Source organism: Eumetopias jubatus, unplaced genomic scaffold, assembly GCF_037043125.1.
Source record: "Eumetopias jubatus isolate StellerSeaLion01/CBP00866 unplaced genomic scaffold, mEumJub1_p1.0 scaffold_15, whole genome shotgun sequence".
In the NCBI taxonomy this organism is placed as follows: domain Eukaryota; kingdom Metazoa; phylum Chordata; class Mammalia; order Carnivora; family Otariidae; genus Eumetopias; species Eumetopias jubatus.
Window position 1 is genome coordinate 12,844,845 of NW_028274821.1, and position 17,173 is coordinate 12,862,017.

Genomic DNA, 17,173 nt, shown 5'->3' on the forward strand with positions numbered 1-17,173 from the left:
TGGAGGATCTAGCCAGTGCAGTAAGGAAAAAACAAAAACTTGTCTATTGCAGACAAACATATGTCTGTGGAAAATCTTAAGGAATCAGTGCTATCAGTGCATTTAGCAAGGTTGCAGGATACAAGTTAGTATAGTTCAAAATCAGATGTGGCTCCCTGTACTAGCACCAAACAATTGGAAAGCAAAGTTTAAAAATACCATGTGGAGTACCTGGGTGGCTCAGTTGGTTAAGCATCCAACTCTTGATCTCAGCTCAGGTCTTGGCTTGGGTTTTCTGGGGGTTTTTTTGCTTTGTTTTAACATTTTATTTGAGGGAGAGAGAGAACGTGTGCACAGGGAGGGGGAGTGGCAGGGAGAGGGAGAAGCAGGTTCCCCGCTGAGCAGGGAGCACGACGTGGGACTCGATCCCAGGACCCTGGGATCATGACCTGAGCCGAAGGCAGACGCTTCCAAGCGTCCCTTAGCTTTGGGTCTTGAGTGGAAGCCCTGTGTTGGCTCCACGCTGGGTGTGGAGCCTACTTAACAAAACTGTGTACAATAGCATCAAAAGTATAAAATGCTTAGGGATATATTTATAGGACCTGTATGCTAAAAACTACAAAATTTTGCTGAAATTAAAGTAAGACTTACATAAATACATAAATGGAGAGAATGATTGTGTTCATGGATCAAAGGTTCAGGAGTTGTTAAAATGCCAATCCTCTCCCAAATAGATAGATTCGATAAAATTCCCAGCAGGGCTTTTTAGAAATTGACAAGCTTATTGGACAATGCAGTAGACTTAGAAGAACTTTGAAGAAGACCAAGTTCGGTGACTCACCTTTCCTAATTTTCAGGCTTATTACAAAGCTGCAGTAATGAAGCCATCATTGTAGTGGTGTAAAAACAGACGTATATGGCTCAGTGGAACCAAATAGGGAAACCAGAAATAGACTCACACGTATATAGTCAGTTGTTTTTTGGCACAGGTAACGGAGGCAATTCAATGGAGAAAGAAGAGTCTAACAGATAGTGCTAGAACAATTGAATAGTCATGTACAAAAAATGAGCACAACCCTCACCTTATGCCATATATAGATGGGTCATAGACTTAAATGTAAGAACTAAAATTCTTAGTGATCTTGGTTTTGGGAAGATTAGAAGACAAAAAGCATGAAGTTTTACTTCAAAATTAACTTGCTTTTCAATAGATGCTATTAAGAAAAGGCAGGCTGCAAACTGGCGGGGAGCATATGTTTGCAACACATAACACCTGACAAAGGATTTGTGTCAAGATGAAGGGCTGTTACTGGGGGCCATATCGAGCCTAACGTCTGCTTATATTAAGTCCCTGCAAGCTAATAGTATTTGCATTTTCAAAGGATTAAAAAAAAAAATACATGACATTCTGTATGGGGCCCTCAACACCTAAAATACTTAACCTACTGGCCCTGTATAGAAAGTCTGCTGACCCTGAAGGATACTCTAAAAAGAACTCTTGTACAACTATCAATACAAAGATGACAAACAGCCCAGTCAGAAAATGGGCAAAAGACTTTAATATGATCTTCAGTAAAGAAATATACAGACAGCAGATAAGCACATGAAAAGATGCTGAACTTTAGTAGGGAAGCGTGAATTATAATGAGCTACTACCATAGACCTGCTGGCATGACAGACTTTGGACGGAAGTGTTGGGATGTAGAGAGCTGGAACTCACATCCGTATGGGTAGATTTCGAGTACATAACCACTTTGGGAAACCACTGGAGAGATTCCTAGATGCCTGCCATAGGATCCAGCCATTCCTCTCCTAGTATTTACCTGAAAGAAGGGAAAGCGTATGTCCATGAAAGACTGGTACAGGGATGTGTGCTAGTTTTGTCATAGTTTAAAACTGGAAACAAATGTCCAGCAGCGGTGAAGACACAAATTATGGGATATCCACGCAACAGGGCATTAGTGGGCCGTAAAAAGGAATGAATTACTGAGACACACAACATGAGGGATCATAATTATGCTGGGTGAAAGAAGCCAGACCAAAAAAATCTGATTCCATTTATATGAAATTCTACAGAATGTACAATGCCCTGTGACAGTAATCAATCAGCGGTTGCCTGCAGCGGGGGGGGGGTGGGGGGGGTGGAGGGGGTGTGGGGGGGTGGGGACACAGTGTGGTAGATTACGGAAAGGTACAAAGTGTTGAAAGGGATAAATAGGTTTGTTACATTGGGGGTGATGGTTTCACTGTTGTATAGGTTCGTCAGAACCCACCAATTTGTATACTTGACATGCGGCTTATTCACCAGTTACACTTCAAAGCTGAAAACATGTTTAAAAACTTAGTTTATCATTTGTTTCACTAAAGTCTTTTATCCAATATTTCCAAGTATGAAATTTTAAAGATACACCAGAGTAGGAGGAGTAATAGAACTTCCTTATGTCCCTTCTCCCTAACAGATGTAGCACTTTGCCGTGTTTTTTGCAGATTTTTAAAGCTTATCCTGTGTGAAATCCCCTTGTACCTTGGTCATCCATTCTTCTCCCTTCCCAGAGTCAGCTAGGCTCTGGCAGGGTTTGTACGTTACATCTAACTTTTCAGAAACATTCCTGTGGCTTAATAGTGAATTGTAGTAGTATCTTTTAGTGGAAATGGCCCTGATGGGTTTTAGGAAATTGAAGACTGCACAGAGGAGTGGGAACATTATTCTGAAGTCAGCCTCTTCAAACTCCGCTTCCTCAAAAAAATGTATGGCTAGGAAAAATTGGAAGAAACGTGATTTTGCTGGCTGATAAGCATCTTAGAGTAGTGGGGAAGCACAGACATGGCTGGCCAAAAGGAGCTGAAGGTCAGGTTTGATATGCTAGGATTGGTTAGTGCACTTAGAGCAAAAGCCAGAGGCTTGGAAGATGAGAGAGTCCTTCCCTCAGCCCTCCCGTCCAAAACAGAAAAAAGAGGAGGAAGGGAACAGGAGTGCTTACTGTCATTCTGAACATGGTGAAGGGGTCCAGCAAAAAGAAACCAAAGGTAGTACCCAAATGTGGGGTGGGGGGGTGGGGGGGGGGCTGGGTATGGAGCTAGCCACCCAAACAGAGCCTCCTCTGTGTTTATTCCGTGGGGTGTGAGTGAAGGCCTCTGCCCATCGTGTGTTCTGTTGGTAGGTAATCCTAGAGCCCATGCTACAGTTTTGTCATGGGGTGAGCCTGTGGGCCTGGCTGCTCACTACAGGAAGTGGCAGTTCAGAAAGTGACCCATTGTGCCAGTACTGTATGGAGTGAGTCCAGGCACACAGTGCAGTATTGGATCCTTGTGTGTGAAGTTTAATTTTTGAATTAAGCATGAATGAGCTTAAGAAAACTAGAGGTTGGTGTCGTGTTTACACAAGGATCATGAGATCATGATGGCTTTGGGGTAAATCTTCTCCCAACTTCAGCCCACTCTCCACATGGAGCTGCTCTTCAGCAGCCTTTGTTCACAGGGATGTACTAAGATTTAGTGTCAGCGCAGTTTTTCTCCTGTGATCCATTTTGTGAGGAGCCGCAGGAATCGTAATATTCTGAGCAGAGTGGACTACTCTAGAGAGTAGCAAAGCTTCTTGGGGGGAGGGTTGGGTTTCAGGTTTTGAGCCACTCATTTTTTATAAAGACAGCCACCTTACACTGTCCAGAGAAATAATCTCTGGTTGGCTGCTTGTGTCTTTAGATTTGGTACCTGGCAATAGGCACTCCGTTCGCAGCCTCTTGACCACACACAGACCTGGGGGCGCACAGCCCTGGACAGGCTTTCCCCTCCTGCTCTTACTTGATACCACCCACCTGTACTGTGCATCTCCTCGGCAGTATTTCGCACCATTCTGTTTCTCTTTTTCACGAGTTGATATGAAAATTATTTTCTACATCTCTTTTGGAAGGTGCTTTTCTTTCCTGCCCTGTGTACTCAATCGGTGTTGGTTGCTGACTGACTGCAGTCCCTAACCACGCTTTTGAAATAGTGAATATTGAGGGAAAGAACATATAGACTACATCTGTCATTGTCTGCTTTCTCTTTGACTAACTCTTCTCTGCTGTTTGCTGTCCTTTACCCACAGGTGCTCTTGCTATTCTTCTGGCTGTCCTATGCCCTTTAAAACAAGGAGAAAATACTGTTTTGTTTTCCTACTCTTCCCTTTGGAACACATGGCTTGTTGCACTAAGGAACCATTACTGCCACTTCCCATTTTGTCCTCGACACTGACCATGAAAACAAGTTCACAAAAGAAGATTGACATGTTTCAGTAGGGGTCGTATCCATGAGGGAACTTCAGGGATGACTAACCACCATGGGGTTTGATACGTCTTCAGACCGTCGGAAGGCCAAGAGGGTGGCAGGGTTCCAGGTCTATAAGATGTCCTCAGAGGAAGGCAGGTGTGGTTGTGAGCGTTGCTTTGTGAATTGTGTCTGGAGTATCTTCAGGACAAGTTAGTAAGCCGACTGCATGTAAGTCTACTTACGAAGGTGGATACGGAGAGAGAGACCTGTTAGTTGGTTGAGGTTTTTGTTTTTTTGTTCTTTTTTTTAAGCTGTGCACTGCTTTCCTAACCCCACTCCATGTTTCTTATCTTCGGTCAGAGGTATTAAATAAAATACCTATCTGCCCTGCAGGGGTACTGTGATAATTCCATTTAATATAGATCAAGATGCTTAGTGCACTGCCTAGCGTGAGACCAGGGTTTCCTTAAGTATAGGTTTGCATCAGATTTATTATTACAAGAATTAGAAATTGTTTAATGTGTTTATCCTCCCACTGAATTTAGAAGTTCCTTGCTTTCATCTAATGTTCTCTTCTCTGGCTACCTGCTCACCTCTATCCTGCAACACAATTTCAGGAGACTTTTATTTAAGGAAGATAGATTTGGGGAGAGGTGGGGTCACCTAACAAGTAAACAGTATTATTGCCATTACTTAATTGCTTACGATTAGAATTCGTCATCTGGTATAGTAAGAAGTCAAGACCCTTACCTTTTTAAATTTCAGATTTGACATTAAAATTTCAAGTTGATATTAAAACACTTTTCTTATTTCTAGAATATATATTCTGTATGATATGTACTAAAACTTGCAGTTAACATTTGAATTAGAAATCCATTAAATTGGCATGAAATTTTGAGGCTTATATTTGTATTAAAGGAAAATTGAGGAAGTAGTGTTTTTATTTACAACTAGTGTTTTAGTAAAAGTTCATGCTTAGAGTGCACATTCCTTTCATACAGAAAATTGTTTTCATTTTGACTAATTGTTAAATAGAATACTTAAAACCGTGTTAATTTTAGGTGTAACTTTATATTAAGAAATTCTGTAAACAATTCCGATTTGTTCCACTAGAGGGCCCTCTTAGAGAAGCTTTTCCTTGTTCAATGTCAATATGCACCTTTCAGGACCAATGAACTTTCTCAGAATTTCCGAGAAAAGATGATACTTATTATTAATTCTTTGAGAATATGTACCCACAGAGTAGTCCTTTCTGAAATGTTGATGGGGCATAGTTTGTAAATTTGCCTTTTTCTCCCCTTAGGTCTCCCACAGATAAAAAGTTTCTGTTGTCCATTAACTGTTAAAGGCTAGACTCTAAGCAGAATTATTAATAAAGCCTTTTTTCACTAGTCTGACTTACAACATTATCTTAGATTATGGTTTGCTCCTTTTCTTTCTGCTCCTTACCCTGAGCAGAAAAAACTCAGTAAGAATTATGGTTTGGGGGGGCTTGTAATCAGCTATCCAGAGAACACATTCTGCTATTTCTTCTCTAGTCATTGCTTACTTGTTGGTGAAGACCGTTCCCCTGTCAGAGCTTCTGTGACCACTCTGGCCTTCCTTCCTGTCCTGTCCAGCCCTCTCCGAGGGGCGTGGTGCTATAATGAAAAGAGCAGGAGTTCTAGAAGCAGGTGTGGATGTGAATCCTGACAGCCTGCAACTAAGTGTGTGAGCTCAGACGAGATGCTTTCTTTTTTTAATGTGCAAAAAGGAGAATAATATCACTGTACAGTATTGTGAGAAATAAGGGAATCGTGTGTGAAGCACACAGCACATAAGCTTTCAATAAATAGTAGAGCTGTTTCTTTAATGATAATAATTTTGTGTGTCTTTCTCCTTTTTCACCTATGTTCAGTGAATAAAATACTGACATTTAATGGATTCTCAGTAATTATCTGGTGAAGGAATGAATGGGTCCATGAATAAATGATAACTATATGAAAGATACTTGGACAACTACCAAACACTATTTAAAGGTTCTCTTTACATTCAAGTGCTGAGTTTTCAGATAGGAAGCCTACGTATTGTGTATTTCAAATTGTGTTAGAGTATAATTATATATAGCTGAGTTGAACTGTTTCAGAACAAAGCAGATTTAAATTTCAGAGCTCAAGGGGCACCTGGGTGGCTCAGTTGGTTAAGCGTCTGCCTTCAGCTCAGATCATGATCCCAGGGTCCTGGGATCGAGCCCCGCAGCGGGCTCCTTGCTCAGTGGGGAGCCTGCTTCTCCCTCTCTGTGTGTGTGTTTGCATTCTGTCTCTCTCAAGTAAATAAATCTTTAAAAAGAGATAAATTTCAGAGCCCTTAAGGATTAATGTCATATGGTATGCTGATATATTTTAAAGTTTAAGTTCAAATTTAATATTTGTCATGATTTTTGAGGTATGACTCTTAGATGATTTGCTTCTTGAAATCCAGTCGTTTGATATACAGGTATACCTTGTTCTATTGCTCTCCACTTTAGTACACTCAAGATAAAATGTTTCGTTAAATCTGTTATGGTCACCTGTGATCAATGAGTGGCTTTGCTGAAAGCTCACATGGTGGTAGTTAGCATTTTTTAGCAATAAAGTATTTTTTTAAGTATATACATTGTTTTTTAGACATACTGCCATTGCACACTTACTAGACTCCAGTATACTAAGCGTAACTTTTACACAGTAGGAAACTAAGACATTGATCTGACTTGCTTTGTTGTGATGGTCACTTTATTGAGGTGCTCTGGGACTGAATCCACAGTGTCCCCAAAGTACACCTGTAATGTGGTCTTTTGATAAAGTAGTCCTCTGACAAAATGGTAACCTACAAATTGTCAAAAATTCTTTATCTTGCAATAGCAACACTTCATTGAGCTGGATGAAAGTCGACAGAGATTATTGCAGAAATGTAAGGAGTTGATGAAGAGAGCTAGGCAAGTATGTAACCTGGGTGCAGAGCAGACGGTTCCTCAAGAATACCAGACAGTAAGTATACCAAGTATATAAGGCTGCAAGGTCACATGCTGCCTACGTTCTTTGTCAGCTTCAAGTGTGTTAGGCATTGGAATGGGCCATGAGAAACAAAAGTGCTGCAAGAAATACAGGATATTCCCATTTTTAAACTGAGTATGTATGTAAAGTAATTGTGCTTAATGGATTTTCTTTACTATATTCAAACTTAGGCATCCGTCAGTCTTGGCTTAGTCCTGAAGTTATTAAAGCACGAGCATCCCCTTACACAGTTACCAGTGCCAGAATATCCATTCTTCCATTAAAAGGCTTTTTCCCCCAGGCTACCTTTAAGAGGTAGGGTCAGGAGATAGGGTGTAGTTTTTTATGGAAACCTAGCATTGGTAATTGGTATAAAAGAAATGGTAAATAGAAATGGTATTTTTTAGAAAAGGTAAAATGAAAATGCTTTCCTGGAAATGAGGGTGTTTATTAAGGCTCAGTGAGACCTGAATCTTTAGGGCTACCATCTGTTGGCAAGAAAAGGAGAAAAGAGGCTTTCCTTCTTTCCTATTTTCTGTGCTGACATAGTGTTCAGTTAGTAAAAGGAGAGTCTGCTTTGTATTCCACGTTCCGCCGTTAATTTTGTGGCCCTGTGACTCTGAGTGTTATCTGACAAGAAGGGATCATACCTTGCCTAACATACCAACTCTCAGAATAATGTCAAAATAAAATAGAAAATAGAAAGTGAATTTTTAGATAAAGTATTTTATCTTAATTTCAATAGATAATGAAATGTCTATTTCCCTATTTCAGTAGTTAATGTCTACTCTCTTTCAATAGCTGTTGATATGTCTGGAAAAAAAAGTTTGGATTATAACTTTCAAATCCTCAAAGACTTTACTCTGTTACATCAGACACCCTAGAGAGGGGTTCTATTTAGGTACATAGTAGGGATTTAGTAGGAACATTTATAAGACAAGTAGAGTGGCTGTTGTTTCTAAAAATACGTTAGCACTTCTCCAGATTACATGGAATTATCATAGAACTAAATATTAGTACAATATCTGTACTATTTTTTTCTTTTCAGAGAATAGTATGATTCTACCCTTGATAAGTTATATGGTTTTTGAAAGAAACATATTAGAAGATAATTCCTGTATTACGAATGTTACCAATCGATCAGGCATTGAACAAGACATATTTCTCCACTGAAGTTTCTATTCTAGTCTGGAGGGTGGGGCAGATAAACGAATTAAAGAGCAGAGAGACAATGTCATCTGTCAAGAGGTGCTAAGAAGGAAAATAAAAGTAAGAGGATCATGTCAGGGAAGCCTCCTTCGAAAAGATACTATCGCAGAGGATTCCTGAATGGAGAAAAGAGATTAGTCAAGTGAGAGTTTGAGGGAAAAGTTGTCCAGGCAGAGCAAGCAGCTCCATACAAAGCCCCCGAGGCAGAAGTACATGTGGCGTATTTCACATGAGTCTCCGTCCGGCTCCAACAAGGTCATCCAGGCACGAAGGACAGTGGCAGTCAGGGCACGGAGGGTCTCGTGGAAGGAGTGTGGGCTGGATGTGGAGACAGAGCCCACCGGAAGATTGTCAAGAGGAGTGATGGGACAGACCGGAGCGTGTGGAGGAACACGCTGACTGCCAGGTGGAGAAGCCAGTAGGGACACAAGCATGAACACAAGGAGACTGCTGAGACGACGATTGCTTTGGACCAGGCCAGAGAGAGGAGGGGCATGGATCAGGGTGGGAGCCCTGGAGAGGCAAGTTTACCGATACGGGGATCTTTTCAGGACAGTCAGCAGGGCTGGCTGACAGATGTGAGGGCAAGGGGGAGAGAGAGAACCAACCCCTGTGTTCTGCCCTTGACTGAGACGAAGAAGGTTGAAGGAGAAATAGATTTCCTCCAAGTGGTGGGGAGGGTGGGGGACAAGAAGATTTCTCCTTGACCATCTACAACGGCAGATGCCTCTGCGGGAGTCCAGTGAGGACGCTGGGCACGTGTTCAGCACCGGGTGAGAGCTCGGCGGACAAGTCACTTACTGTCTGAAAGCCTGTACGAGTTAAACTGCTCTCTGAACAGACACAAGACATAAGTTTAAAATACTAGATTCATGTCATATTTCAGGATCTTTTTCAGGGTGTCAAGATTGATTCTGTATCCCCTATCGTATGAGCTTTGCAGGTTATGCCGGCAAATCAGTGTACTGCTTTCTTCCCAGATAAGAAAGCGTCTGACTTGTCTCAATGACCGGGACTCAGAAGGTAGTACAGTTGACCCTTGAACCACACGGGTTTGAACTGCATGGGGCCACTTGTATGTGAATTTCTTTTTCAGTAAACACAGTACTATAAATGTACTCTCTAGCTTACCATAAGAGTACAGTATATGAAATACGTAACATTACAGAATACGTGTCACCTCGCTGCTGACGTTCTCGGGAGGGCTTCCAGGCCGCAGCAGGCTCTTGGTGGCTGTGTTTTTGGGAAGTCGAAAGTTACACATGGACTTTTGACTGCACAGCAGGGGTCAGCCCCCCTCACCCTGTGTCGTTCGAAGGTCAGCTGTGCTACAGCGGAATTCTGCTGTCAAAGTAATCGGATTCTTAAGATGCTTTTGTCGTTCTTCATAAGTACAGTATAAAGTTCTAACTTCTTGCTCTCTTTCAATGCCCCACATATTCTGGACCCATTCTACCAATTCAGCAAGTACCCACCATTCCAAATGGACACAACTCCTCACCCCCCATGGTATGCAGCGCTTTCTTTTTTCCAAGCTCCTCTTCCCCCTCTGTCCTGCTTTTCCCTGGCTCCTTGCTTGAAGGAAGCCCAGAGGCTTCTGGGAAAGTGGGACCTCTCACGTCTCTTAACTCCCTGTAGCTCCTCTAGCATGAACTGGTATTTCCCCTCTGTCAACCCCATGTCCCTGTAGGATAGAACTACTTAACTTTAATACTCAACACCAATACTCAGCCTTAAGATGTTCTCCCGTGTTAACTAAGTGTAAGCTTTTTGAAGGCAAAAAACCCTGTTTAATTCCTTTGAGGCCTTGTATGCTAGCATGCTGTTGAACACATAGTAGATACTTAGCAGAACATTTAACTGTTCAAATTAAACTGCTTTTCTGGACTATTTGTAATTACAGACCATCTTTTTCTCCTTTAGGCTTTCCAGGATCTTCCAAACACATTGGATGAAATTGATGCTTTATTAACTGAAGAAAGATCAAGAGCTTCTTGCTTCACAGGACTGAATCCGACAGTATGCTTCTTTCCCTATTGTCTACCTCAAGCCCCGCCACCCCCCCTCCCCGCACACACCGCGCACGCGCACACACTTCCCTCCAGTACTCGCCTCCCACTCTGTACTAGAGCTCTCGGTAATAATAAGCTAGACAGCAGGAACAATGTGCTTTAAATGCCAGATTCTGAATCTATTAGAATTTTAAATAGACTCTTCCTAAGGAACACACTGTTCTGTGCCTTTCCTTTTATAAAAAGAATCATTGGGCTAACCTGAAATACTGCAGTGTCTATTTTTTCAAGGATAAAAAACACGTTCAGTAGAAGAACATAAATTAATTGCATACAAACAATGCAACACCATTGGCATTTTCTGTTAGTGTTTTAATTGATGCTAAATTTCCTGTGATGTTATCCTTTGGTGGATTTGTCTTAAATAATTATTTCCTGCCAGGTCGTTGAAGAATACACAAAAAGAGAAGAAGAAATAGAGCAATTAACTGAGGAACTAAAGATAAAGAAAGTCGAACTGGATAAATACAAGGAAAACATTTCACAGGTAATTATTTAACCTTTAACTTTTTGTCACATGCTTATCGTTTATCATATGGGGATGTAGAATAATGCAAACTGAAATGACATGCTTCTAGAAACAAACGCGGTGTCTGTTCTCATGACTAGATTGATACTGAATTCATTTTATGGACAATTTTCTATCAATATAGTAATACTTCTTTTAAATTGTGCTTTTATATTGAATTTATTTGCAGGTAAAAGAAAGGTGGCTTAATCCTTTAAAAGAGCTCGTAGAAAAAATTAATGAAAAATTCAGCAATTTTTTCAGTTCTATGCAGTGTGCTGGTGAAGTTGATCTACATACAGAAAATGAGGTAATATTGCATTTGAATCAAATGTTTCCTGGCAAGTAATTTTAATTAGATGCCAAAAGTACGTGTAAATTATTTGTTTATTCTAGAGTTTTACCTGTGAAAACTTCGCCTACTAAAAAATTGTTCAGAGGAAGGAAAACACCACCTATGGGAGTCCATCAGGGTCACGTTCGTTGTGTGTGTGTGTGTGTGTGTGTGTGTATTGTTCAGAGGAAGGAAAACACCACCTATGGGAGTCCATCAGGGTCACGTTCGTTGTGTGTGTGTGTGTGTGTGTGTGTGTGTGTGTGTGTGTGTGTGTGTGTGAGACATTTGAGACAAACCTATTAAAACTCTTTATATCCAGATAGGTAATGGTTATTCAACTATGAATGATTTGCTTTATAAATCTACCACTGTTCATGTTAGAAGAGTCCCAAAGACACTGGCAAACAACTGAAATACAGTATAGTATCAGTGGTTTCCTTTTTTAATCAAGATTTTAAGAGTATACAGGAATGAAAATATTTGGAAATTTGTTACTAATTCTTTGAGCTGTAAGTTAACGCACTGCCAAATGGTAGGAAAAATTTCCATTCAGAAATGTGTAAAGTGATGAACCTGGGATTTGCTTTAAAGTCATTGAAAAAGAGGAGAGGGTAGAGTTAGAGATGAAACAGGATTGGTCCTGTGTTGATCATAGTTGAAACTAGTTGGTAGTATACTGAGCTTATTTTAGTGTTCTAATTTTGTGAATGTTGAAAAATTGCCCTAGTTTTTTTCTTAGGACAGAAATGGAGACAATAAAAGATCCTTTTCCTTCACAGCTCAGCATCTTTGTACTTTAGCTTGTATGCAACTTCGCATGTCTGTTACGTATGTAGTTGGAAAGCAAGGTAGTGCTTTAGGAACTTTGCCCCGTGACTCCTTCACCTGCTTGATATGAGACATAAGGGTAGCCAGCATCATTTCACTTTTCAGTCCTGGTAAGATGGTAGATTCTGCCACAGTGATGTCACTTACAGTCTTTGGGCTTGTTACAGGTAGTAGCAAATGTCATTTATGATATACTGCCCACATGCCAGGCACTGTGCCAAAGCCCTTGTTTGTTCTGTTTCATCCTCTCCATTACTCTGTAAAGCAGGTACTGTAATCAACTTTCTTACAATTAAACTCAAACAATAAAGTATCAAAGAACTAGTGGCTCTCTCTAAGCCTTTAGGGATCTTCAAAGATCTCTTCAGATACAACTCTTATCACTAAACTTTTTTACTCTTCTGATGGATTTATTCAGTCTATTTTCAAATGGTTGTATGAAATTGCTGGAGAAAGCGGTAACCTGTCAGTAACGTTTTAATGTTTTACAGGAAGACTATGATAAATACGGAATTCGCATCCGAGTCAAGTTCCGCAGCAGCACACAGCTGCACGAGCTGACCCCACACCATCAGAGCGGTGGTGAAAGAAGTGTTTCCACCATGTTGTACTTGATGGCGCTTCAGGAGCTTAATCGATGTCCGTTTAGAGTCGTGGATGAAATCAATCAGGTGTGGTGCTTATTCTTTTACTTGGGCTTTATTGTAGCTTATAATCGATGTAAATGTAATCATTATTACTGTCATTGTTTAGGGAATGGACCCGATCAATGAACGGAGAGTGTTTGAAATGGTTGTAAATACCGCTTGTAAAGAAAATACATCTCAGTACTTCTTTATTACACCAAAGGTAGGTAGTAAGTCACCGAAAAGTGCTCATGTACTCAGAAGTTCCCTGTGGCCTCATCACGGAGCAGAAACGCTCCCAAAAAAGGAACTAAAAAGATTATAGTAATACTTATATAAAGGGGACAAGTTCCAGTGACATACTTCATCAGAAACCTTATTATTGGAAGAAGAAATGTAAGAGGCATAGAATTATGTTCTAGAACCAAGATTTCCTCCCCTCTTTTGGCTCTTACTCTTCATCTAGGGAAGTTCCTCTTTTAGTACTTTTTAAAAGAGGCAGGAGAATACGAACCCTCAAGTTCTGGCGCTCCTCATTTCCCCAAAAAGACCATCTGGTCCCACTGCCCGGGCACAGGGGAAATCTTAAGTTACCCTGACCTCTCCTCTCCTCAAATTAACATGGATAAAAACAGAATTATCCTTACAAAGGATTTTCCATTCTAGAGCTAGACCCATTACAGCAGGAAATGTTCTTTTGTTACGTCTTATGCTGTGGCTAATTTGTAAGACCACTATACTCAAAGATGTGTTTATGGATATTACCGGATTTTCTTTTGCAACTAAGTAGCCATGAAAAATTTCACTGGAGTGCCCATCGTCAATGTGCATTTCTATTGAATATTATCATCTGTCTTCTTTGCCCAGCAGATACTCTCTGGAAGAGCCAGACCTGTTAATACTCTTACTTACCAAACACCCTGGCCTATAAGCCCACCCCTCTGGCACACACTTTGCAGGCTACCGATCTTTCACAGACCATTCCAGTTGTGCTTGTGAACTATTTGTGGATAAATGAGTTCAAGTATGGAGCCTAGGACAGTTCTGAAGGGACATACTTCCAAGGTCAACCTGGGCAGTTGTAGGATCTTATTTAGCCTGGGAATGCTGACCAGGCCTCCGTTGAGGATTCTTTAGGCCAGGTGTCAGCTGTGGTAATTCAAGTAAGGATCACAGTCTGGCGGGGTGTACCTGTTGAATTGCCAACTTCCTAAGTGTTTCATTAATATTAGAAACATTTGACTTGACACATAAGTTTGGCAAATTGTGCTTCTTAATGTATGGCATCATAGGACCGTTTCTTCTCACACTTACAGCTCCTGCAAAATCTTCCTTATTCAGAAAAGATGACTGTATTGTTTGTCTACAATGGTCCTCATATGTTGGAACCTAACAGATGGAACTTGAAGGCTTTCCAAAGGCGGCGGCGCCGTATCACGTTCACTCAACCTTCTCAGTAAAAGTAAAGGGCGAGAACTTTGGAGTTTTTTTGGTTAAATCCTGTTTATAAGTATGGCTCACCTGAATAAAAGGAGATTCATTAAGACTAAGAGATGGGTCATTTTTAGAAACCTGCTGTTCTATACAAATGGGTTGATGAATGGACACCGTAGTAACTTCTTTCTGTGGAACCTCATCTGATAGAAATTAAGTCTTCAGTTTCTGTTGAACTTAAGTCCTTGGCCCACTGACCATGAGTCATTGGGTTCCCGTGGTAAAAAGTATTTACTGTTTCACATCACAGGTACAGGGGGAGGGGCTACCCATCACAGGAAGTGTGGTTGACCTGATAATCCTGAGCTTTAATTCCAGAGGAACTTTAATTACTTTGAGTCTAAAGAGGACTCTACATCTCAAGTCATAGTTTCCTCCCACTGTTATATTTAATTTTTAAAGAAGTGATATGGAAATGTCTAGACTAGTGTATAATAATAATTTATGACAAATCTATTCATTCCTTCCTATTAAAAAGGATTACCTTATCTCCACTAGGAAATGGAATTTTATGGGCCTTTAAAAAAATTTACAAAACTTGACACTGTAATTGTATTGGTATCTCTAGGGAAAAACATACTGGGCTTTGAAAATGGTAGCAGAACGTCTTTGAAATGCCACAAGATGGACACTAGATGATACAACGTGCAACCAAAAGATTGACAAAAAAATCAAGTAATAAGGGTTTTTAAGGAATAACCCTGTAAAGTGTGTGTGGGTTTGGTTTTGTTTTAATTTAAAGTCAATTGTATTTTACATCTTCAATTTCTAAAAGCATTTTTATAATTATTTTTAGTAAGATTTTTTTCTTAAGATTTCATATACTGGTTTCTACAATTTATATTTGAAATTTCTCAGTGTTATGTCAAGAATGAGGGAAGCACTGATGTGTTTTAAAACATGTTTCTAGAACCTAAGCTTTCAGGTCCTTCCTTACGGTGTTGCTCCTATCCCATTGTCTTAAAAAAAAATCTAGTTTAAACTGAGCAGGAAAGAATTAGATGAGAGAATCATTTATCTCTAAGTTACACTAATTAACAGTGCCAAAACAAATTCTATTCTTCTAAAAAATAAAGCTTGTGAGATAGTGGACTAATCCAAGAACATGTCTCTGAACAGCAAATTGGATCTGTGCCAGAAATGACAAAATTTTTTTTTTTTTTTACTTGACAGCGTGAATAAATTGAAGAGTTGCCCTTAATTTGGGTTTTGTAGATTCATAAATAGCCATGGAAATTTATATTCTTATTAGGTCAAAAAATAATGAACTGTAAGTCTTTACCCTCTCACTTGGACATTTTCTCTTTAAAAAGGTAATTTTTTCTTGAAAAAAATTTTAAAAGAGCTTTCTCCTCTTAGCCTACTGCATGTATTATGAAAATATTTTAAAATAACATTTTTACTATGTAACAACTCATGTAAAACATTGAAAAACTTGGTAACCTATTAGTAAGTGGATGTTGTTACCAAATGTTTCTGTTGTTTAATACTTTGTTTTCCACCAAAATATCTTTAATATGTGCTTACTGTCATTTGTTTATTGTCTGAGTTAGTGCTGGTCATCTTATTTCTGCAAAATGATTATCAGTGTGAAAAGGAGCTTGAAGATGAGGCATGTTTGGGGGAAAAAAAATGGTCAAGTACATTTCAGTTTACATAGGCAGTAATTACTCCATACCTTGTTTGTAAGCATTTTATATTTCTCTACTGGACAAAGTTAATACTTAGTTTTACATTGGGTTTTGAGCTGTAAAGGAAAAATTATGTATCATTTTAACATACTAATAAGTCTAACACATTATATTCTCAGCCACTTAAAACTTCATATATTTTCTGCAGAAGTTGATTTCTAATTACATACAAATTGTAAAAACGCCAAGTGAAAGTCTGATTTGATTAATAAAATAATTTAAAACCTGAAGGTGACAGGTATTTTTAATGAGAAAATCTTCACTGATTTGCCTAAGGAGAGTCTCTATTCACACATTTTTAGTGTTCAAAGTAAGAAAGATTTTTTTGCTGCTTTCTGATTTTTTGGACAAGTGCTTATTTTCTTTGGCATATGAATCTTTAGTATGTGAAAAATGTAATTTTGTCCTGCTATTGTGTGTGTGTGTGTGTGTGTGTGTGTGTGTGTGTGTAACTGGGGAAAAAATTCTCTGTGGGAAATGCTACTTTGTTGGTAATAAATGCATATTTTCATATTCTTTTGGTGTATGTTATTTTAAGTAAGAATTGGTTTTACACTTTCAACCTGATTAAGAGTCATTCTGGTTTTCACACTTACTGAAAAACAAGTCTGTTCAGTGTGCCTTTGCTGGTCTGTCCCTGGTCAAAAGCATATAAAATTTAGTTCTTTGTCTGCAAGGGAATTACAGTCTAATAGCAGCAACAATGAACACAGTGAAAAAGGTTTAAGCCGTCTCAGGAAGCCAAGGTACAACGTGTGTAAACATTTTTAGATTGTGAATATTTTTTAACAAATCTAGGGTTTCAATCTTTTTGTCTTCATACATTAAGCTGCTATCTTGACTCATTGTGAAATGAGGATACTACTTCATTCACAGTTGTCGAAGGGAGCAGATGAGGTACTATGGACACTTTATAAGTGTTTGCTTTTCCTGTTTTTTTCTCCAGCTTTATTGCAATTTTGTATTTAAATTTTTCTAAAATTTACTTAGAGAGAAAGCATAAGCGGAAGGGGCAGAGGGTAGGAGAGAATCCCAACCAGACTCTGTGCGCTGAGTGCAGAACCCAATGTGGGGCTTGATCCCATGACCCTGAGATTGTGACCTGAGCTGAAACCAAGAGTCAGATTCTTAACCGACTGTGCCACCCAGTCCCTCCTTGTATTTTAAAAT

The 17,173-nt window shown here is 39.6% G+C and overlaps 1 protein-coding gene across 2 annotated transcripts in view; it reads left to right on the forward strand.

Annotated features, from left to right (window-relative positions):
• The window catches only part of SMC5 (structural maintenance of chromosomes 5), a 99,529-nt gene extending 83,054 nt beyond the window's left edge, over positions 1 to 16,475 (forward strand). The window contains exons 18-25 of one of the 2 annotated variants that reach the window (XM_088019220.1): positions 7,107 to 7,232; positions 9,912 to 9,956; positions 10,371 to 10,466; positions 10,902 to 11,006; positions 11,218 to 11,337; positions 12,684 to 12,863; positions 12,946 to 13,041; positions 14,135 to 16,475. In XM_088019220.1, coding sequence (XP_087875346.1) covers positions 7,107 to 7,232; positions 9,912 to 9,956; positions 10,371 to 10,466; positions 10,902 to 11,006; positions 11,218 to 11,337; positions 12,684 to 12,863; positions 12,946 to 13,041; positions 14,135 to 14,278 — 912 coding nt within the window. In that variant the 3' untranslated portion in view covers positions 14,279 to 16,475. The remainder of the gene's footprint in view (positions 1 to 7,106; positions 7,233 to 9,911; positions 9,957 to 10,370; positions 10,467 to 10,901; positions 11,007 to 11,217; positions 11,338 to 12,683; positions 12,864 to 12,945; positions 13,042 to 14,134) is intronic. The other variant, XM_088019221.1, reaches the window with a different exon arrangement.
• The last annotated feature ends 698 nt before the right edge of the window (positions 16,476 to 17,173 follow it).